Genomic DNA, 22,517 nt, shown 5'->3' with positions numbered 1-22,517 from the left:
CGCGCCCGCCGCGTTCCGCTGCTGTCCGGTCTCCTCCGGCTCCACGGCCCGGGTCTCTGACTGACGGCGCCATGGAAGAGAAGGTGGACTCCTCCACTGCTCCAGACGGCTCGTGCGTGGTGTCGGCACAGGAGACCGAAAAGTGGATGGAGGAGGCGATGCGGATGGTGAGGAAGCCGGCAGGTGGATGATGAGGGTGCAAACTTTCTCCCAGCCATACCCTGACCCGAGTAGTTGAGCAAATGTGGCTGGCGCGCTTTCTCATCACCTTTGCAGTATCGGCTCTCAAAATATCTAGATCAACCGCTTGTTTTATTCTCGGGAAATTTTCTTTAGCTTTGTCTCATAATAATTGGGGTTGAGGGAAAATACAGAGAACGGTTGTGCCGTATGTATTACATGTAGCCCTAGCTGCTATTTTACCTACCTGCCTACCTTCCTCTCCATGGATGGACACAGACTTTCAGATCCACACAGCCACACTATTTTGTGCTTTGCTCCCGACACCCTTGAACATTTAAAATGGAGGAAAGCTGAAGCTGTTTCTGGTAGAGAGTCATTTGAAAACGTGTACCTGTACAATCCTCACCTATCACTTGCTTACTTTTTACAATACTTTTCTCTGCTCTTGTATTTCCTTTCTTCGATCCCTTTAAGGATTGCTGATTACGGAGGGTTCTGGTCGTATTTACATCTTGTTCCAAGCTTTACCGATATTGATGTGTGCCAGGGATAGGTAGGTGTGTGTGTGTGTGTGTGTGTGTGTGTGTGTGTGTGTGTGTGTGTAGTCTTTCTAGTGCTAGGTTTTCTTTCTGTGAACATTAAGAAATGTACTTAACAGGGATCTAGGTGGTATAGCCGTCTACATACCGATTTGCTCTCACCTTTATAAAGGCCTTAAAACTGAGCTCAGCCATTGATGTTGGAATGTTCTTTTTTCTTATTCTTTTACAAAATTAAAATATTTCAACTTTTCCTTCTAATGTTTATAAAAGTTCACATTCATAATAAAGTCTAGAACATTTAACAAATTATGCAAAAATTTCTTAAAGTCCTGACCTCAGAGATAGCATTGATGACATTTTGTGAGCATCCTTCATGTGTTTCTGTCATTGTGAAGACAAAAGCACACATTGTTTTCATATATGAAATAATATATTCTCTCTTTTGTTATTGTTAACACTTTTTTGTTATCTTTCTCAGTACCTGGGATAGGAAGAAGAGAGCTTTTGTTCTTCGGTTTTGAAGTTGAGAATTTGTTAGTTTATGGAAGATCAAGTGGCCATTTCAGTGGCCGAGTTTTGGCCTCTCCCAGAGAAGTTCAGCTTCTTAAGTTCAAAGCTGTCTACACTATTAGACCTGTTTTGCTTGAACTCTTTTGCACTTGTGATGGGAGGAAGGGAGTGGCCGGAAGAGGTGGGAGGGGCACTGGAAAGTCTGAGATAGGATGGGGTGACGTGGATATCCAGCTTTCGTACAAGTTTTGAACTTGTCAGTAGAGGAAACGTGTGCGTACTTTCATGGAAATGTATTGGAAGACAGTGCTTCTAAACCGGCTCGCACAGACTTTGTATTCTCAGCTCCCTTTCTCTGGACTGCCATTACACCCACTCTCAGCATGGCCTAAAGGGCCATTCCTTATCAGCAATGCTGTTTGTCTCTTTTAGGTCATTCCTATCATTTCTAGGGAGATAAACTGACTGAAGGAGAAAGAGAGGACCCAGAGGAACTAGGTACCATGACTCTCAGTCCTCTCTTGACCTGGTGCAGAGAAAGGCTGCCAGACAGCAGTGCTGTGGGCCATGTCAGGTACACAGTGACCAGGGCTATTGGCTCTCCCTATCTCTTTCTTCCCACCTAGGTACTTCCTCTACTTGGTTGGGGAGTTTAAGAAATAATTTAATGTGTGTGTGTGTGTGTGTGTGTGTTTGTGTGTGTGCGTGTTGTATATGTGCGTGTGCATGTGTGTGCACACGTATGTGCACAAGTTACACATGTATAAAGATTAGAGGACAACTTTTGAGAGGGCAGAGTTTTCTCCTTCCTTTGTGGGATCCAGAGATTGAACTCAGGTCATCAGGCATTCACAGCAAGCCTTTTACCTGCTGAACCATGTACCTGGCCCTGTCTTTGGTTCTCTTCTGTGTGTTTGAAGCTCCTCCTGCCATCGCAGCTCCAGTTCTTCATGTTCTGTTTATCCTCTCACAGTTTTTAGTCTCCAACTCTCCATGTTTCTCCCTCTGACTCTGCCCACTCCGTTTGGCTCTTGACCAACTCTAAGCCCCAAACTGGATGAAGTGAAGTCGCTGGTGATGCAGAGAACCCAGCATCTGATGCTAACAGTTGCTCCAATAATCTGTGAAGTGTGTAAGGAGGAAAGTCAAACTTCCTAGACTTTCATTACAAATCTCTCAGATGGCCAAGACACTTCCCGGTGCCTCAGTTTCCTCATTTGCACAATGGAGATCCGTGTCCCTATCACTTTAGGATTATAAACGAAAAGGGATTGACAGTTATGAAGTGTTTAAATAGTCCGAGATCAAACCACACTTACAAAACAAAAGAATAACTTAATTTTCAACATCTCGGGATAAGGTGTGGACATGGTGTTGCCTCTTAAGAGAGCTACTGGGAAATGTCCACTTGGAAGCTGAGAATCTGAACTACAGGAAATCGTTTTTCAAGACAATGCTTTTCTTTTTCTGCCATTCCATCTAAATTACTTCTGTCACTGGTCTGGCCCAGTTGATACCCCTTCCTTTTTGGTCTGTATTTTTCTATTTTTCTTCTGTAACAGTCAATAGTACGACCTTCCCTCAATAGGCGTGCTAGACTCTTATTTGGTTATAGTTACTATCTTTTCCTTTTGGAATAATTTTACACCACAGGAAACTGCAAAAAAGTAAAAATGTATATAGAGAGGATCCACTCATGCGATTTTCTTCAGTGTTATAGCTTTTCTAACCGCGGTACACGATCAGAGCCAGGGATATCTCATTGGTATACTCCGAAGAGCTTATTAAAGTTTCATAAGCTTACTGTGTATGTTGTGTGTGTTTCTGTGCAATGTGGATCATAGACTTTATGCATATTGGTTTTTAAAAGAAACGTCCAGAATACTTTCCAAGTGTATGCCATGTTTATATAAAATATCCCTAAACTTACACATGTTTCTAGAAGTTGTGGGGCAGAACAACATCCACTCCGATCCTTTTTATGATATTGGTACTTCATGGGATCATTTCTTCTTCTTAAAGAAGCAAAAAAAAATTAGATATATTATGTATTATCCCATCTCTTTGTAACTATACGTTTCATGTCTGAGAAGGGGTGGCTTTGGAATTTTAAGAACACCGGTCAAAAGCCATTGATTACCTGTGCTACCAGTGAGAGAAAATGAGGCTCAGGGCTTGTGAAGGGAGACATTCCCGAGTCCTTCTTAACATAGACACCCAGCAGAGAACACAGCACCAAAACACCAGACCTCAGAAAGGGAAGCGCAGGCGTGTTTTGTCTTGGTCATTATCTGTGCATCTGTTCGCTTTTTTTCTCTTTCACATAGCCTTTCAAGCACCACACATAACTGTTGTGGGATGTTTTACTCTTGATTTTTTGGGAGGCCTCCACCCAGCTCCCAAATAAATCACACATGGAGGCTTATTTTTAGTTATGAAAGCCCGGCCTTAGCTTGCCTTGCTTTTTGCCCGTTTTTCTTAAATTATCCTGTTTACCTTTTGATTCTGGGCTTTTATCTTTCTAACTTCTGTATACCTTACTTTCCTTCTTACTCCATGGCTGGCCAAGTGACTGGGTTGGCTGACCTCTAGTGTTCTCTCCTTTTTCTTGTCTCTTTTTTCTCATTTCTCCTTTTTATTTTCTCTGCCTGCCAGCCCTGCCTATCCTTACTCCTGCCTTACTATTGGCCATTCAGCTCTTTATTAGACCATCAGGTGTTTAGACAGGCACAGTTACACAGCTTCACAGAGTTAAACAAATGCAGTGTAAACAAAAGTTACACCTGAAAATCGTATTCCCCAACACATCACCACTGAGATTTTCCTCTTTGTGTTTCAGGCCAAAGAAGCACTTGAAAATACTGAAGTTCCTGTTGGCTGCCTTATGGTCTATAAAAATGAAATTGTGGGGAAGGGAAGAAATGAAGTGAATCAAACAAAAAATGTGAGTTGAGCAATATCAATGCAAAAACATAATATAGCCATGGCAGGGGCCAGCTGGCAAGACAAGACCAAATGTGACCAGTGGGTCAATGTCTCTCCCCATTGGTGCGGAAGAATTGTCTGTATTCTGTCAATCATGTTTTAAATAAACGCTTATTGGCCAAGCAGGAAGTATAGGCGTACACCTTTATGTGTGTGTGTGTGTATACGTGTCTATGTGTCACTGTGTATGTGTCTGTGTGTGTGTGTGTGTGTGTGTGTGCAGGTTGAGGTCAAGATGCCTTCCTCTATTACTTTCCACCTTACTTTTTGAGACAGGGTCTCTCACTGCACCTGGAGCTCATCCGTTCAGCTAGGGTGGATGGTTAGTGAACCCTAGGAGCTCCCTCCTGCACCCCTGTTTCCTTTCTTCTACACTGGGTTTGTCTGTGAATGTACGTGGCTATGTCTGGGTGTTCACATGGCTGCAGGGGGGGTCTGAGTTCAGGCCCTTCTTCCTCCTCAACAAGCACTTCATCTTCAGAGCCATCTGCCAGCCCTAGATCTTTCCTCTCTCCTTTGTAAATGTTCATTTTCCTGATTATAACAGTGATATAGCCAATGATATTTTAAGCACATATTCAGAAAAGTTCAATGAAGCTATTTTTTCTATTTCTACATTTGTGATCTTAGCCAAAAAGCTAAGAGATGTTTTTCATTTGTTTGTTTTTTGTTTTGTTTTGTTTTTGCTTTTTTGAGAGAGGTTTTCTCTGTAGCTTTGGTGCCTATTCTGGTACTAGCTCTTGTAGACTAGGCTGGCCTCGAACTCACAAAGATCTGCCTGACTCTGCCTCCTGAGTGCTGGGATTAAAGGTGTGTGTGACATGCCCTCAGCTGTTTTGTTTTTATTTCATTATGTTTCCCTTTAAGACTTGAGTGAAACCCAAGAAGGAATTTTGTATGTCAGCGCAGAGGAAAGGAGTCCACATTCACTGTAACAAATTCAACCTGAAAATTAACCTTTTCAAAGGAGATCCATTTAACTTGCAATGCACTTTTTTTAGTTTCTTTATTTTTTTCCTAGAGAGGACAAAAGACCCTCAATGTACAAATTAGAGGGAAGCATGAAAGGATTATATTGGAGAAAATGTTTTTGGATAGTCAGTGGGATAGGGTCTTCAGGATGAGCTGTCTTCAGCTACATGCCTTTCAGCCTCAGTGACTTGTTGACGTCTTGTGGTCGGACTGGAAGGTCCATGGTCTAAAGCAGTGCTTCTTAAACGTGGTGGCACATCGATGTGTCATTGTGGACGTGCATGGGAAATGGAAGTAGGTGAAAGTGCTGTGCTATTTTTTTCGGATTTAAAGTGCCAGGTGGACTGAAGGATAACATAACTATAATGCCATTCTCATGAACTTTGATCTTCTGTGCTTCCGCAGCATAGACCAGTCTACTGTCAGCACTGGGGCTTTTAAAGTTCATCCATTACAACCTCGAGGTTTAGCAAAACTCATGTAAAGTAGGAACCCAGATGCACACAGCAGTTATGACAGCATGAAAGCATCGGAGGCAGATCACACACATGGTGCAGTAGAGGCTATGTTGATACTTACCAAGTTCTGTTTTACAGAATTGCCGCGGTGTCTACTTCGTATTGCGTGGTTTGATACCATGCGTTTCACACGAGAACTCATGACCTAATCCCCACTGACTGACTTTTTAGACACTTTGGAATTAACCAAGGTTATTGCACTGTCATGTCTATAGACTCGCACTTTGAATGCAGCATAGGAAGGCCCTGGATTCCAGTGTGAGGAGCCCAGAGTTCTGCTTTGGGCTGTGATATCAACCCTGCTCTGTTATTCCCTATCCTCTTTCCCTGTGTGTTTTCAGTGCACGGTAAGACAGCTTAGCTTGTGTTTCTTTAGCGGCAAGAGAGCAATTTGGTGATTTCAGTTCAACTGGTTTTTATCAAGATCTGTGAGGATGCCATCTCTCAGTGAATTTGAGCTTTAAAGACTCCATTTGGAAGAATCTTTGGTGTTAAGTTCTTTTGCTGTCTTGATATGCAGCCAGAACCATACCCTCTTCTATAAAGTCCTTCTTTCCCCGGGTTTCTGGTTCTGTAATCACCTAGGCTAGCTCCTGTCCGCCACTGGCTACCACAGCATTGTGGATCCCTGCCAACTCTTTCCTCACTGTGCTCCAGGTCACAGGAATATGAGCACCTTTCTTTCAGCCTTGCTCAGTGCTGTGCTTGTTGAGGACGGAATTTTTTTAATCATATATAGAATTTAGTTAGCTGTATAAAGTTGGCACTCAGTATCAATTGTTGATAAATGTTATTGCCAGATATTATAAATTATTGCATAGGTGCTTTACATTAAACTGCTTTTATTTTAGACTGTTTTGTTAGTTTTCTTTTAAAATTAGTTGTGCAAAGTAATACGTTTTTTTGTTTGTTTTTTGTTTTGTTTTAGATTTTTATACGTGCTCTACAGTAGCCTCTTCCCAGCCCTTAGTCCCAGTCCCTCTCCTCCACAGCCAGCTAGTCCCCTTTGGCTTTTCTGTCACAGGTAGTCTGTTGCCCTCTGGATGGTTTTGGTTTTGGTTTTGTTTTGTTTTTGATCTGTTTGTTTTTGTTTTGTGGGGTTTTGTTTGATTGTTTTGCTTTTGTAGTTCAAGACAGGATTTCTCTGTGTAGCCCTGGCTGTCCTGGAACTCGAACGTGTAGACCAGGCTGGCCTTGACCAGCCTGCGGCTGCCTTCAGCACACTGGGAGTAAAGGCACCACTACCACTCAGCTGCTTCCTCTTTTTCATGCCTTTTCCTCTGCCCCAATTTTCTCTCCCTTAACAACTCTTATTTTCCTTTCATGGTTTTGTGGTCTGTGCCCTTACATGTATACATATATGAAATTTTAAATCTTTGTTCCATCTTTGAAAGAAAACATGCAGTATTTTCTGAATCTGGGAGACTTTGTGTAAGATAAAACTTTTGGGATTGGGAAAATGTGGTAAGATTCCTTGCTGTGCAAGCACAAGGTCTCTGAATTTCAATCCCAGAAACCACATAAAAAAGTAGGTGAAGCCATCAGTGCCTGTATCCCCAGAGCTGTGGGAGGGCTGGATCGGAAGATATCGGAAGGTATGGAGGTATGGAGGATTGCTGCAGCCGTGCCCGGTTCAGTGAAAGACTCTATCTTAAAGGAACAGGGCGCAGAGTAATAGATGGGACGTCTACATCCTCTCCTAACTTCTATATGCATGCAGATGGGTTCACATACCTCACATACAAGCACTTGTGTGCTTTTAATAAGAATGTCCCTAATAGGGTCAAATATTTGAATGCTTGGTTCCTAGTTGGTGAGCTGCTTAGGGGGGATCAGGAGGTACAGCCTTGTTGGAGGTGGTGTGTTAGTAGGATGGGCTTTGAGGTTTCAAAAGCCCAGGCCAGACCTAGTCTCTCCATCACCCCCCCCCCCCAACCTCACTCCCCCACTTCCTTGTGCTTGTGGATCAGGATGTAACTTTGAGCTGTTGCTCCAGCACTGTGTCTGCCTGCCTGGTGCCGTGCTCCCTACCATGATGGACTAACCTTCTGAAACTATAAGCCAGGCCCCAGTTCAATGCCTTCTTCTGTGAGTTGCCATGGTCATGGTGTCTCTTCAGAGCATGGTGTAGCTGGCAAAAGTTCTCTCCCACTCTGAAGCCCCTCTCTTCCTTCTGCTTTTAGTTTTCCTTGCTGTGCAGTGGCTCCTAAAAGCTGGCACTATTAGTTTCCAATTTTCCTCCAGGGGCTAAAGCATTTCAGATTTATATTAATATCTTTGATGCATTTGACATTGATTTTTGTGTGGGGTGAAAGAAATGGGTTTAATTTTATTCGTGAATGTGGAAATCCATTTTTCCCAGCACCATTTGTTGAAGAGGTTATCTTATTTCCTCTATGTGTTTTACACTTGTCAAATATAAGGTGGTTACAGCTATCTGGATTTATTTTGGGTCTCTATTCTACTTTACTTCTATATGTTTGTTTTTGTACCGATACTTACTATTTTATCACAATGGCTCTGTAGAATAATTTGAGGTTAGGTATTGTAATATATTCCTTTAGAATTGTTCTTTTTGCTTCAGCTATTCAGAGTCTTTGGTGGTTCCATATTAAGGTTTTAAGAATTGATTTTTTTATAGTTTTGCAGAGAATGCCATTAGAATTTTGAGGGGACTCTGTAGGTTGTTTTTGGTAGTACAGCCATTTTCACAATATTAATTATGCTAATCCATGCTCATGAGTGGGCTATTTTCTATTTTCTTCAATTTCTTTCTTGATTATTTTAAAGTTTTCATTGTAGTGTAGAAGTCTTTGACCTCTTCAATCTGATTTACTTCCAGATATTTTTAAAAGTTTATTATGAAGGTGAGATTTTTTTTCCTGCTTTCTTTCTTGGATAGTTTGTTATTGATACATAGACAATTGGCTGGTTTTGTCTGTGCTGATTTTCTATCCTGTCACTATGTTGAAAGTGTCAGATGTAAAGGCTTTCTAGTGGAATCCACAAGACTCGTGTCATCCAAAAATGAGAGAATTTTCACCTCTTCCCTTTGATATAGATGCCTTCTATCACTTTCTCTGGTCCTACTGCTCTAGGTAAGACTTTGAACATGGTTTTGAATAAGAGGAAAGAAAGTGGTCACTCTTGTCTCATGGTGTGATTTTGTTTTAAGTTTTTTTCTCATTTAGTTTGTTGGCTGTAGCCTTGCCATATACGGCAGTTATTATATAAGATTTAGTTTCTTCAGGACTTTATTTTAAATCATGAATGTCTGTTGAACATTGTCTAATTCCTTTTCTGCATCTATTGAGATGGTCATATTATTTGTGTCTTTAAGACTACTTATAAAGTATATTGCATTTTATAATATACTTATAAAGTATATTACCGATTTGTATATGTTGAATCAACCTTGCACCTTTGGAATGAATCCAGCTTGATTGTGATGTGCAAACTACTACATTCTCGCATTAGGATTGTCAGAATATTGAGAAATTTTTCATCTATGTTCATCAAGAAGGATGATCTACAGTTTTCTTTCTTTGCGGTACCCTCGTCTGGTTTTGAGGAGACTGGCGTTGGGCAGTTCAGTAATGTTCTTTCCCCTGTTATTTTGTGGAATAGTCTGGTGAATATGGGTGTTAGGTCTTCCTTAAAAGTTTGGTATAATTTGGCCATGAGTCTACCCAGTCCTGGACTTTTCTTTGTGGGAGACTTTTGATTATTGTTTCGGTTTCATTACTTACTATATGTTTAACTTGTCTACATCTTCTTGACTTAATTACCTGTGTTTAGGAGTTTGCACTAAGTTATTTTAAAGCTTTATTTTCTTTTGTGTGTGTGCGCACACATTGGGTGACACTACTCTGGGGACATGTGAACAAATGCTCACCTCAGATAGGAAACCAGCAACTCACCAAAAGTAGGGGCATCACCAAAGCTTGGCAAACCTATTAATTTGGTTTGGGTTCCTTACAAGAGCAGAAATGACTTGTAACAGATACACCACAAAGCTTGCCCCAGCCTTTGTGACAGCTCTCCTGAGAGCCAGAAACCTGACAATGCACTAGTTTAAGGCAGCTGGGCAGGTGGGAGAGCATGTCTTTCACGTGCCTCAGGTGTTCTGAGCTTCTTCTAGGTACTATGGCTGGTCTAAAAGTCTTGAGTCTCTCTCTCTCTCTCTCTCTCTCTCTCTCTCTCTCTCTCTCTCTCTCTCTCTCTCGGTTTTTTGAGACAGGGTTTCTCTGTGTAACTCTGGCTGCCCTGGAACTAGCTTTGTAGACCAGGCTGGCCTTGAACTCACAGAGATCTGCCTGCCTGCCTCTGCCTCTACCGCCAGAGTGCTGAGATTAAAGGCGTGTGCCACCACTGCCTGGCTTTGAGTGTCTCTTATTAGCCCCCATTGCTGAAGTGCCCTTGAGGAGGGAGGGGCTGTCTAGATAGTTTCCAGGACTTTGAGTTGTTTACTTTCTGAGTCTGAGGAGCTTCCCAGCAGGAGAGAATGTTTTACCTGCCCCTAGAACAGTAGTTCTGAACCTGTGGGTCACGACCCCTTTGGGGGTCAAACAACCCATTCCCAGGTGTTGTCTAAGACCATCAGAAAACACATTTACATTATGATTTATAATAGTAGCAAAATTACAATTATGAAGTAGCAAGAAAGTAATTTATGGTTGGAGTCCACCACAACATGAGAGAAAGGATTGCATCATTAGGAAGGTTGAGAACCACTGCTCTTGAACATCCTGTGTCTTAAGGAACTCATGTCTAAAGTAGAAGGCTTTATCTCAGAGGAAACTGGTACATGAGACAATGTGTGTGAATGTGTGTGTGTATGCATGTGTGCATGCACATGAGTGCCCCTGAGTGTATGTATATGTACCATGTGCCTCTGCAGGTGCCTTCAGAGGCAAGCAAAGGGTGTTGGAGCTCACTGGAATTAGGGACAGTTGTGAGCCACCCAGTATGAGTGCTAGATACTGAACTCTGGTCTTCTGCAAGAGCAGCAAGTGCTCTTAATCTTTGAGCCGCCTTTTCACCCCTGCTCTAAAATTGTTTTAATAAGGGGGAAAAGGGATGAGGAGAACCTAAATAGCATTAAGCCACATTGTGCCTGGTGAGACTCAGATTGCTCTAGGAGCTGTAGAGGAGATAACAGTAAACTCGAGACACAGAGGATCCAAAGCTTGAGACCAACAGAGCGTGCCTGTCAGGATTCAAATGTCAGTGTGATTGATTCCACATGCTGGGTGGTTTCTCCCGTAGTACGCTGTCTCCCATGAACTAGCTGAGATCTCAGGTCTGTGGTTTTTATGGAGCCAGTTGTGTTAGAAAATCTCATCTCCTGCTGTGCACATGATGATATTCTAGTGAGCTCTGCCCTGAAGTGAGCTCAGTTGAAAATCTGTCTGAAACGAGAGCACAAGCTTATGAAAATTTCAATCTTCCCTTCAAATATTCAGAAACCATAGACATCTTTTTTTTTTTGAGACCTATTTTCTCTATGATATTTTAATGAAAACTTTCCCCCAAGGTACGTGGGAATTTCACTAAAACAGGAGCAAGGTTTGTATATTATCTCGGATTAGTTATCCCTGTTGGTGTGGCTAGGATATGGGAACTGGGGAACCACGAATGTTCCAGTTCAGACAGAATGATAGGAATGCTCTCTGAATTTCTGTTTTGCTTGTTTTAAAGACATCAGTTATGAAATGAACAATATCAATACAGGTCTCTCTCTTTCAAGGCTACACGGCATGCTGAAATGGTGGCCATTGATCAGGTCCTGGATTGGTGTCGTCAACACAGCCATCGTCCTGCTGACGTGTTTGAACACACCGTGCTGTTCGTCACCGTGGAGCCGTGTATCATGTGTGCAGCTGCTCTCCGCCTCATGAGTATCCTTTGGCTTCTGAGTTTCCTGTCTTTACCTCGCCTGTCAGAAAGAAAATGGCCAGATCCATAACATGTCTTTTCTCTTTTCTCTGTTTGATTTTCTTTTCAGTGGTGAGGATTGAAACCAGGCTCTTGCTCGTGCTAAGTGTATGCTCTATCATGGAGTTAATGCTTCTCCCCAGCTCTCAGTTTCTTAATGTGTGGAAACAGTTACTGAACACATTGGAAAGTTCAGCCAGAAACAGAAGGGAGGATTTTTACACAGTGAAGTTACCTCTTCTTTCTCTGTACCAATAACCTCAAAACTATTGAGCCCATCCGCTACAGAAAGCAATGCTTGGAACCGACTTAAACTCTGGTGTAAGGATGAGTCCAAATTAAGATAGAGCTCAGGACACATTCTGAGGAGCATGCTTTGCCTTGGGAGACAGATTATGGGTAATTTAAATATTTTCTGTCAACCTGCTTTTGTCATAAATACCTATCACAAAGTACAAAAAAATTAAGTTCAACTTAAGTAACTAAGTAATTAAGTTACTTAAATAATTAAGTAACTGAGGATTGGAAATGTCATCGGATGTTATTGTTGTACACGCATGGACATGCGTGAGCTAGTGTTCCGTGGCTGGATTGTGTCTTACATAGAGTGAGCAATGTGTATGCTGACTGCAGTCCATTTCTACAGTTTGTTTATTTATTTTATCCCACCGAGAGCCTTGTGAATGCTAGGCAAGCTCTCTTTATTCGTGCGTCTTCACTCGCTTTTAAAATTATGTGCAGTTTTATCACTTAAAACAATGTAGAGGGCCTCTTGGGTACAATAAAGCATACTGTCTCTGGGTGAGAGGAGTTGTTGACAGCGTTATTAGAGGAGTTATTAGGCCGTTTTCCTCATCCTGCCTTGCAGAAAGATGTGACTGGGTCTTTGGCTTTTGTTTGGGTGATTATTTTGGTTTGACTCGTTATTTTTGTTTTGAGACTGGTCTCACATAGCCCAGGCTAGCTGTCATGTATCCCAGGCTAGCCTGGCACTCACAGTGGTGGTTGGCCTAAAGATGCTGATTCTTCACCCCCAAAGTGCTTGGATGTAGGCACATGCCACCACCCCAGGCTACCATCCACCTTTTTACATTTTGATTAAATTTATTTATTTATTATGAGGGGCATGGACATGCCATGGCATTTGTGTGGCAATCAGAGGACTACCTTTAGGAGTCTGTTCTCTTCTACAGTGGGCTCCAGGGATTAAGCTACATGTTTTAAAAGGTGAAATTCTTGAATTAAATTTCTAATTCTACAATGATTCTGAAAAAGTGATTTTGGAAAGAGCAGAAAATTGGCTAAACTGCATATTACGTAAAAACACTTAGTTTCTGTTCTATTTACAATAGCCAGGTTTTTATCTTTTGTTGAAATTATTTTTGTTATTATTATTATGTGGGCAAATACATGCCATGGCATGCATGCAAAGGTGAGAATCTTGAGGAGTTGGTTCTCTCCTTCCACCATTACGTGGGTTCCAGGGATCAACCTAGGTTGTCAGGCTTGCATGGCGAGGGCTTTAACCAGCTGAGCTGTCTTGCTGACCCACAAATGCTAGATGTTGATTTCTCAATACTTAAAACCCTTTTCTCTTCATTTGTACAACTGATTTGTACTATTTTAAACCATGAACTTTGTTTTGAAGTCTAGACTGAGTTTTCTTAGGTAATTAGAATCAGCCTATTCTTTGCCATGATTCTGCATACTATGACAGACTTTAATTCTGTACCATAAATTCCGCTGGTCGTCTATGGCTGTCAGAATGAACGGTTTGGTGGTTGTGGTTCCGTCCTAAACATCGCCTCTGCTGACCTACCCAATACTGGGAGACCATTTCAGGTAATAGAATCTGCATATGCCCTCTTTTTGTCCCTCCCTCCCTCCCCTCCTTCCTCCCTATCTCCACCCACTTTCTTCTGTTTATTCATCTCCTGGTGGGCTTACCAATTGTGTATGGTTAGTATTCCAAACAGCCATGGCAGCATCCAGCAGAACCTCGGGGCCCTGGCTTGAGTTCTTTTCTTGGAGAAAAATGTGTGTCCCTTTTCCATTTCCAGAATCTGTCCTGCAGGACAGTCTGCAGCTTTCTGAACTGTTAGCTCCTAAGGGGGTTCACTGGCACCTTGTGTGGGCTTAGAGACTCTCCGTTGGAGCGAATACTAGCTCTGTAAATATGATGCTGGAACTCGGCCTGCATCAGCAACCACGATACTGTTCACAACTAACATTGTTTAGGCACAAATTCCATCACTTTGTCACATACCATGATTACCATCCAATCATCATTGCAATTTCATTATCTTAGATGTTTTTAGTGTTGAGACCTCCCCAAGACCAGAGAACCCACATGTCCTTAGCTGTTAGAAATTCTCCTTTCCTCTTTTCCTTTATCACACCATTGAAAGCTCTGTTGTTGCAACTGTGAGCATTAGAAACCCACATGTCTGGATGCATACCCAATTCTCTCTACTGGTTCATTCTCCAAGATGGAGGGTTAAACCCACGGCATTTATACTCGAAAAAGAAAAAGATTCGGTAAATTCTTGAAGATCTCACGTGTTTGCAGGCTATGGTGAGGACTTAGAGAGCCCTAATCCTGCACAGAGCGAGTCAGGTAAAGCATCCTGCCTTGAGTTTTCCAGCTACTGTTGTGTTTAAGGACAGACGCCTTTAACATCATGTCAGGAAGAGGCTGTAACAGAGTGATGGGGAGTAAATGAGGCTGTTTATTAAAGACGGCTGCAGAGTGACTTCATTTTTCCAGCTGTTTCTAGGAGCCGCCCGAGCACTGCTTATATAACTGTGCATGGACTGCTGGCTCTGTACGTGCGGTACTTCCTCTGTGAGAACGGCCTAAGTAATTTCTCAGAGTTCTGGACAAAACTAAGGTGTGTCCTTGGGGATCAGACATGGGTGGAACATTATTCTCTAAAATGTAGGTGAGGAGACAGCTCAGTCAGTGGGTAAAGTGTTTGCCATGCAGCACGAGGACCTGAATTAGGGTTTCCAGATCCCACTGAAGGCCAGATGCAGAAGCAGGTATCTGGAATCCAGGGGTCCTGTGGCGAGATGGGATGCAGAGGTAAGGAGCGTCCTGGCCAGCTAGCCTGCAGTACTCGGTGACAAACAGCGAGAAACTCTGTCTCAGCAAGGTGGACTGTGTAAGCAGACACTTGACCTTGTGTTCTGGGCTCCACTTGCCTGCTAGCCTGTACACACACGTGTGCACATCACACACACACACAAATAAACAGAATGTTGGTGACATGAAGTCTTGAGCAGTTCTCTCTCAGGGATCTCAGTGCAGTCAATCTTTCTCAACCTGAAAACTTAATTTACAGTTCATCTCTATGGCCGTACTGGCTCAGTGGAAAATGAATGCCCATGGTTTAAAAGCATGGATCAAAGCTTAATGCCAAATTATGTCCTAAGGAGCTCTTTTGACGTGCTAAAGCCAGGCTTTAGTAGGCCAGGCTTCTGGATGCTGTGTTCTCTTCCTTTTCTTTGGCTGAACTCATGGTACAAAAGGGAGATGGCATCTCACATGAGACTTAGGGATTCTTTTCATATAATGCTGTGTTATAAGCAGCAAAAAATTTCACAAAGAATTCTGTGGAACTATTGTTTTTAAAAATGGCTATTCATTATTCATTTTTATTACCTCTTCTGTTCAAAGCATTTATTTTTATAAGAATATTATTTTTGATAAAAGCCACACATGGGCAGCTCTGGTTGGTACTTTAGGATACCATCTTACTATCTAGACCCATAGTTTTTATTATTTTTCCCACCTCCGTGTTTGTCCGTGTTTCTCCTTGGACCACATGTTGGAATCTCCTGGAAGGGTTCTGCATTTCTCTGTGCTCAGACCCTGGATCAGATGAACAAAAAGGTGGGGAGGAGCATCTGTGCTCTTGGATGTTGCCCACGTAATTATACTGGACAGCAATGATGGAGAAACAGTGCATTACCAGTCCCTGGAGAAGAGGGCCTGGTGGGCTCAGAGGGACATTGGCACCAGCCCCCGCACACCCTGAGCAGCCATGGTTAGCATGGCAGACTGAGAAAGCAAGGGAGGATAGGATTCTAAATGAAACTTGTGTGTCCAGTCATGACGTGACCACAGAGCTGGGGTGGGAAGGAGGCCATGTTTGCATCAGTGAGTGCCTTGTGATGCCTGGGAGGCAGCCACGGTGGAGTCTTAAGAGCATGAGATGGTAAAGATGAGAGGAAAAGGAAATGAGATGGCCAGAGCTGGGCCTTATTTTGGAAGCAGAGGGAGAAGATTTCTGTTACCATGGGGGAAGATCCCAGCCAGACATCAGCTGAGGCTCCAGGAAGGGTTGTGCCTTCTCAGCAATGCCCCAGAGAGGTCTGCAGGTGCTTGGCTGGGCACCACTTTGAGGGATGACTGAATTGTTCCATAAACTTCAGCAGGATGGGTTAGAGCCTTTCCAGTCTCTCTAGCCTAGTGCCAAAACCCCCGAGCGCTTGGCGCCATCTCAATGCCTTTGATTGCTTTCCCCTGCCCTACCAGGCCCTTCAGCCTGCGTCCACACACACAGCCCATGCTTCCCCCACTCTTCCCAGCTGCTTCTATAATGTCCAGTTCATCTTCGTCTTCAGAACACCGTTCATTGCTCCTTGCAGCTCTCACTTCTCCTTTGGTCTTCCACACATTGTCGTCTCCTCTGCCCAGATCCCAGAGTGAAAACAAACTCAGCAGTTTTCTTAAATCCTCCATAGCAAAACTTGAAAAGTGTTTCCTGTAAATGTAAAAATAAATATTTTTAGCTCTTGTGAGAAACATGTCTCTGTCATATAGTGTTTTGTTTAATAATAATAGTAATAGTAATAATGATAATGATAAACTCTTAAAAGTATAAACGGTTGCTAGCTTGTCATTCTCAACTGTGGCCTGGATTTGTTCCACCAATAATAGTTTACCTGCCCTAGGTGAATAGCAGCCCATGCTTGGTGAAACGCTAGAAAATAATCGCAGGTGAAAATAGCTCGCGCTCCATGAGCACCTGTTTAGCATCTCAGGTGATGAGTACAGCATCCCTCTGCAGTCTCTACATACTGTAGTGACCGATTGAGAGACATGGGGACTAAAGCTGGGAACCATTCTTTGGAAATGGACGTCTTTATCCATGCTAATATATCTGGTGTATCCTTGCTTATTTGTCCTGAGTAATGAGCAGTGTATGGAGTCTGCTCGTGTATACGTTACTGTTGGATCACTGCCGACGCTCACCTCATGTTCCTCCCTTCCTCAGTGCATCCCCGGATACCGTGCTGAGGAGGCCGTGGAGCTCCTAAAGACCTTCTACAAACAAGAAAACCCAAATGGTCAGTTTCCTCCAGGTGCAGTGTCCCACCTTAAAACAACCCGGTGTGAACCAAGTCTGGCATTCTTCATTTCCTGCTTCTCCCTCTTTTTTTTTTCAGCACCAAAATCAAAAGTTCGGAAAAAGGATTGTCAGAAATCCTGACATTCTGATGAAAGCCACGTGCCCTTAGGAGACCTACAAAGAATTCTCAACCGAGAGCTGTTGGCATCGCTGGCCGTGTTTATATGTTGTTGTTTCTGTGTGGGAAAACGGTGTCTCTCGTCACCATGCTCTGTTAAGGGAACAAATGAGCCCTTCTTAAAGTCTGACAAATGTAAACAGCTATTAGCTCTTCCCAAGCTGAAAGAGTGTTTCCGGAAGGGGAAGAGGAATCCAGGCTTGAGGTCAGAGATCAGCCACAGCTTCAGCTCCATCTTAATGAAGCTCTTCGTGGGTTGGGGCGATGGCTGAGTGACAAAGTACTTGCCGTGCAAGCAAGAGGCCTCGGTCCCCAGCACCCATAAATTCCTGGGTGGGCTTGGCGGCCTGCCTGTAACCCCAGTGCTTAGAAGGCAGAGTTGGGCTTCCAAGATCCCAAAGCAAGCTACTAGTTGAGCCCTTATCGGTGAGCTCCATGTTCAAATGAGAGATCCCACCTCAATGAGTGAAGAGTGATCTAGGAGGACCCCACAATGCACCCCCAAGCACAAGTACATACACACTGACACCACGCATGCACACACAAGAAAGCAAACAAACAAAAGACAAGTCTTCAGAAGATTGAGCAAGACCCACAGAGGAAGAAGAAGGAAAGAAAGCCTTCAGTTTTTTACTGAGTGTATTCAGACCCACTTCTGCCCACAACTCCCATAGGACATGGGACCTGGGCTCGTGCTAGTTTGTAATATGACTTTATATATGCATATGACCGTGCATGTTGGGGGTTCCTGTGTGGGTATGGAAGCAGAGGACAATCTCAGGTGCCTTTCCTTTCCTCAGATGTAGCCGCCCTCCTCCTCTTCCTGCTCTCTCTCTCTCTCTCTCTCTCTCTCTCTCTCTCTCTCTCTCTCTCTCTCTCTGTCTTTCTCTCTTTCAGGATAGGTTTCTTACTGGCTTGAAATTTACTACTCAGTTAATACCCGGCAGGCTGACCAGGAATGCGCAGGGTTCCTCCTGTGTCCTCTAGTGCAGGAATGCGCAGGGTTCCTCTTGTGTCCTCTAGTGCAGGAATGCGCAGGGTCCCTCCTGTGTCCTCTAGTGCAGGAATGCACAGGGTTCCTCCCGTGTCCTCTAGTGCAGGAATGCACAGGGTTCCTCCTGTGTCCTCTAGTGCAGGAATGCGCAGGGTTCCTCCCGTGTCCTCTAGTGCAGGAATGCGCAGGGTTCCTCCTGTGTCCTCTAGTGCAGGAGTTACAGGCATGCACCACAACACCCTCCCATCCCCTCCCTCCTTTCTTCTAAACCTAAGTTTTGGAGGTTGAATTCCAGTCCTTCTGCCATTATACTGACAGATTTCTCTCCAACCCTAGAACATTTTTTAAAAGTACTTAGATAAAATGGATGCTTTTAAAGGCAGTGCCCGAGGGTCATGTTTGAATCCTAGCATATTGCTACAATAAAATTGTGTTCGTGCCTTCTTTGAAGAGGAGTGGTCTTAACTAGCGGGTGCTAGAGAGGTGGCGCAGGGGTGAAGAATAAACACTGCTCTTTCAGAAGATACAGGTTCAGTTCCCAGCCCTACACTGGGCAGCTCACAACCTCGTGTAATTCCAATCCCAGGGGCTCCAATACTCTCTTCTGGACTCCAAGGGCACACTTACGTGTGCACACGTTTCCACACAATTTACACACACAATTTAAAAAAAAATTTTAAAGCTAAAACTGAAAGTGAAGTCGTTTCTTATAACAGAGGAACTATTCTGTTAAGATCCGTATCTTTCTGGAACAGAACAAAGATGTTGTACTCTCCAAACCAAGACCTCGTGTTCTCAGAGATAATTGAAAAGTGACATGACTTTCTGGAGAATGATAGGTGCACTGGGGTACACACTGTGACCCCAGTACCGGGGAGGTCGAAGCAAGATGATACTTGGAATAAGAATGCGGGAATGATGGTTATGGGATTGAATAAGATGATCCATTTAATCCAAAACGACAAAGCCATTACTCTTTGAAACACAGCTGATAAAATTTAAATTGAGTGGCTAAAAATTTGACCTTACAACAAAATCTCCCAGAAGGATCACCGATGCCAGGTGCGGCTTTTCTGAGCCTCCCTGGGCGCAGTGCTCGACTCTGCCCAACAGGGGGCCTCGCCGTTCCACCACAGGGCCTGTGCCAGCGCCAGCCACAGTGCCAGCGCGAGCCCTTGATGCAAAGCGGCTGTGTTTGTTGACTCTGCCATTTGAGCGCTGTCTCCGACTTGTTTGTTTTGAATTACATTACAGGCAGGAATGTGATTGTGGCGGTAGTATTTTTATATTGCCGGGGGGGGGGGGAGCAGCTAATCACAGTTACATGCTTCAGAGGATTTATAATTGCGTGGTTTTGTGCGTGTGTGTTTTTAACGGCATTTCAGAAGTTTTATGGGCGAAGAATACGCACGATTTTAAATTTACAATAATGGTCTGTGCATCTCTTCGGTTCTATCTACTTTAAAAGTTGTCTTCTCATTAAATTTTAGTGCCCTGACTAGTGTGTTCCTTTTTGCAGTTGGCCATAATTCACTCTGGCTCCTATGCCTTCCCGCGGGCAGACATCGTCTATTGACTTCATATCATTTTCTGGGTATTACCTGTAGGCAAAGCAACCCGGATCTTTCCTCTGTAGAGTACCACCGGGTCTTTCTGGCTATGGCTTTATGGTAAGCTTTTAATGAAGTGATTAGTTTGAATTTAGAGAGAAATTCATAAAATAAAAAAGACTAAGCTAAAAGCATAGGGCCAGAAATAGTGTGTGCATTTTATCCCAGAGACAAGCCCTGCTTAGGAAGTGAAGAGATAATACCAGAATAAAGCCGTGAGCGTGTTCTCCCTTCTCAATTTTAGCAGATGGCGAAGTGACATTTCCTGATTCCTAAGCAGGGCTGAAAGGTTTAATTTCCCTTTACCACCTTTAACATTCTCTTTCCAAGCCGGGCCTTGGTGGCGCACGCCTTTAATCCCAGCACTCGGAAGGCAGAGGCAGGCGGATCTCTGGGAGTTCGAGGCCAGCCTGGTCTACAAGAGCTAGTTCCGGGACAGGCACCAAAGCTACAGAGAAACCCTGTCTCGAAAAACCAAAAAAAAAAAAAAAAAAAAAAAAAAAAAAAAAAAACAACATTCTCTTTCCAGTCACTGACAAAGAGTTTTTGGACACAGGCATAGTTTCCTATGGGAAAGATCACTTTGGATCTGTTGTAGACTAGGAACCAGCACTGCCACTGCCTGGCAGTATTGCTAGTATGTCATAGCCACCAAATCTGCAGAATTCAAAAGCAATATCCCCGTGATGGTGAGGAACTATAGATGTATATCTTAAAATATTAAGAGAGCAGCTCAAAAGTTGACACCCAACAGAACCATACTGGTTGTGCCTTCAGGAGAGACTGAGAGTCGTTCTTTGTGCATGAGATGGTTAGGAAGGCACAGGGCACAGGGTAGCTGTAGAACCACTGTCCTGTTAGAGGAAATTAGGGAGAAATGGTTACATCTAAGCTGCTGGAATACCCAGCAAAAATAAAAAATAATAAATGAAATTTTAAAAAAATTGTAGCAAATTTTAAGGATGGGCAGTTATGTCATGCTGTCACAGGCTTCAATCACTGACGTAAGGTCATGCATGTCATTGACGAAAGGTCATACCTGTCAAGATATCGGCACTTTTCTTCCTGTGATATGTTTCAAATATGGAGAACACAATCTCAAATGTAGGCAAGATTGCTTGTTTTTCTAAGAATCCCTTCCCCGCTTTGTGTTTTGTTTCTCTCATAGCCTAGGCTGGCCTCAAACTCACTGTACAGCTGAGGATGACTCTGAATTTCAAATCCTTCTGCCTCTACTAGAGAGCTGGGATTATAGGTGATTGCTGCTGTGGCAGGTTTCTGAGTGCCAGGAAATCAGTTTCAAGGCTTCATGACTGTTAGGCAAGCATTCCAGGCACTGAACTGGGTTGTTTGGTTGCTTTTGGTGGCAGTAGTGCGTACATCCTCAGGGTCCTTTACCCCTAAGCTTCAGTTTTTATAAAGTGCTCTCGGTCGGGTGCCACCATCACTCTGTAGTTAAAGATCCCTCGAGTTTATCTTTCTTACGCTTTCACCTAGCATTGGTGTTCCGGTGGGTCACTTGGCTCAGCTAAACCCTGGAGAGGATTTTCTTCAGTCCTCTAACCCTGGGCCCACCCTAGGGCTCTGTGTTTTCATCTCCTTCCAACCTAGAACATTTCCTTTGCCTTTCCCATTGCAACTGTTTTCTTTCCTCAGTGCTCCAGGGACCACAGGGGCTGGCCCAGGCCTTGCTCTCCCTCCCGCTCTTGGCTGAACCACACCTCCCTCCCTCGCTGACACTTTTTTTTTTCCCCATACCTGTCCTGCGCCTGTCGCCACAGCTGCGGTTTTGTCATTGCTACCATCTTCTGGACAACAGAGGTGTCTTTTTGTTTGCTGTGTTCTCATGTGGAGGCCCACAAAGACCAGCAGACTCTACAGGTGACATTAGTTTTGGTCACTTGGTCAAGATGTCTGATTTTTTCACTCTTGGTTGCGGTGAATGAGCAGTCTGTGGGGAAAAGAAGTTGTGACTTTTTTCTTAACAAACTATGTTTGACCCTGATGGAAGGGAGGGAAGGAAAATTGATTATGTAAATCCAAAAGCAACTGTTAAATTATCTGATTTCATTTTTCCCTCTTCATTGTATGTCCCAAAATTCATAAAAAATTTTTTTTTGGTAGGGATATTTTAAACAATACACTGTCAGTGAAAATTAAAAGGAAATCTCAGGGCAAAGTACTCTAGACTCCTTTTTCAGTAAAAGAAATAATTACATAAATTCCATTATAACTAATAGGGTTGTGGGAAAATGGTCCAAGGTATTGCTGACATCACCAATGGCCTATGGTAATACAATAGGACGTTGAAATCTAGGCTGATAATCACCTGGCCATAAAATATAAGTTGTGTGTATGTGTGTGTGTTTCCATAGAGACATCTTAACTTAAAATGTTTTAAGCCCCACCACTGGGGTAGGTAAAAGCAAAAGCTGCAACTCTAAAAACCTTTTTCATTTCTTTTAAAAAGCAGTGTAGATTCCGTTTTTTTAAAAAAAAAAAAAAGGCCCTGGGGAAGCCAAACCCTGTCTTGCCTGGTTGTTCCACATCAGCTGACCTCGGGTAGGCCTGAGGAAAAGAGACATCAGCAATTGATTTCCCTGCCTTTTGGCAAAGGAATGAGACTGCATTGACTTCATCCGCGCAGACAACTGCCAGCTATTTCCTTACTCCACAGGGCGCTAATTGTGAGTAGTGAGGAAAGGCCTGATGGGTGATGTTGTTTTTATGG

At 43.3% G+C, this 22,517-nt stretch overlaps 1 protein-coding gene across 1 annotated transcript; it reads left to right on the top strand.

Moving 5' to 3' along the window:
• Positions 1-4: 4 nt before the first annotated feature.
• On the top strand, positions 5-18,626 carry Adat2 (adenosine deaminase tRNA specific 2). Its single transcript, XM_075948693.1, has 6 exons — positions 5-167; positions 4,075-4,179; positions 11,460-11,610; positions 13,383-13,489; positions 16,930-17,002; positions 17,102-18,626. The coding sequence occupies exons 1-6, from the start codon at positions 72-74 to the stop codon at positions 17,143-17,145; spliced, it is 576 nt and encodes a 191-aa protein (XP_075804808.1). The 5' UTR covers positions 5-71; the 3' UTR covers positions 17,146-18,626.
• Positions 18,627-22,517: the final 3,891 nt, after the last annotated feature.

This window comes from Microtus pennsylvanicus, chromosome 1 (assembly GCF_037038515.1).
Source record: "Microtus pennsylvanicus isolate mMicPen1 chromosome 1, mMicPen1.hap1, whole genome shotgun sequence".
NCBI classification, from domain to species: Eukaryota; Metazoa; Chordata; class Mammalia; order Rodentia; family Cricetidae; genus Microtus; species Microtus pennsylvanicus.
This window is presented reverse-complemented; position numbering and strand designations above follow the sequence as displayed.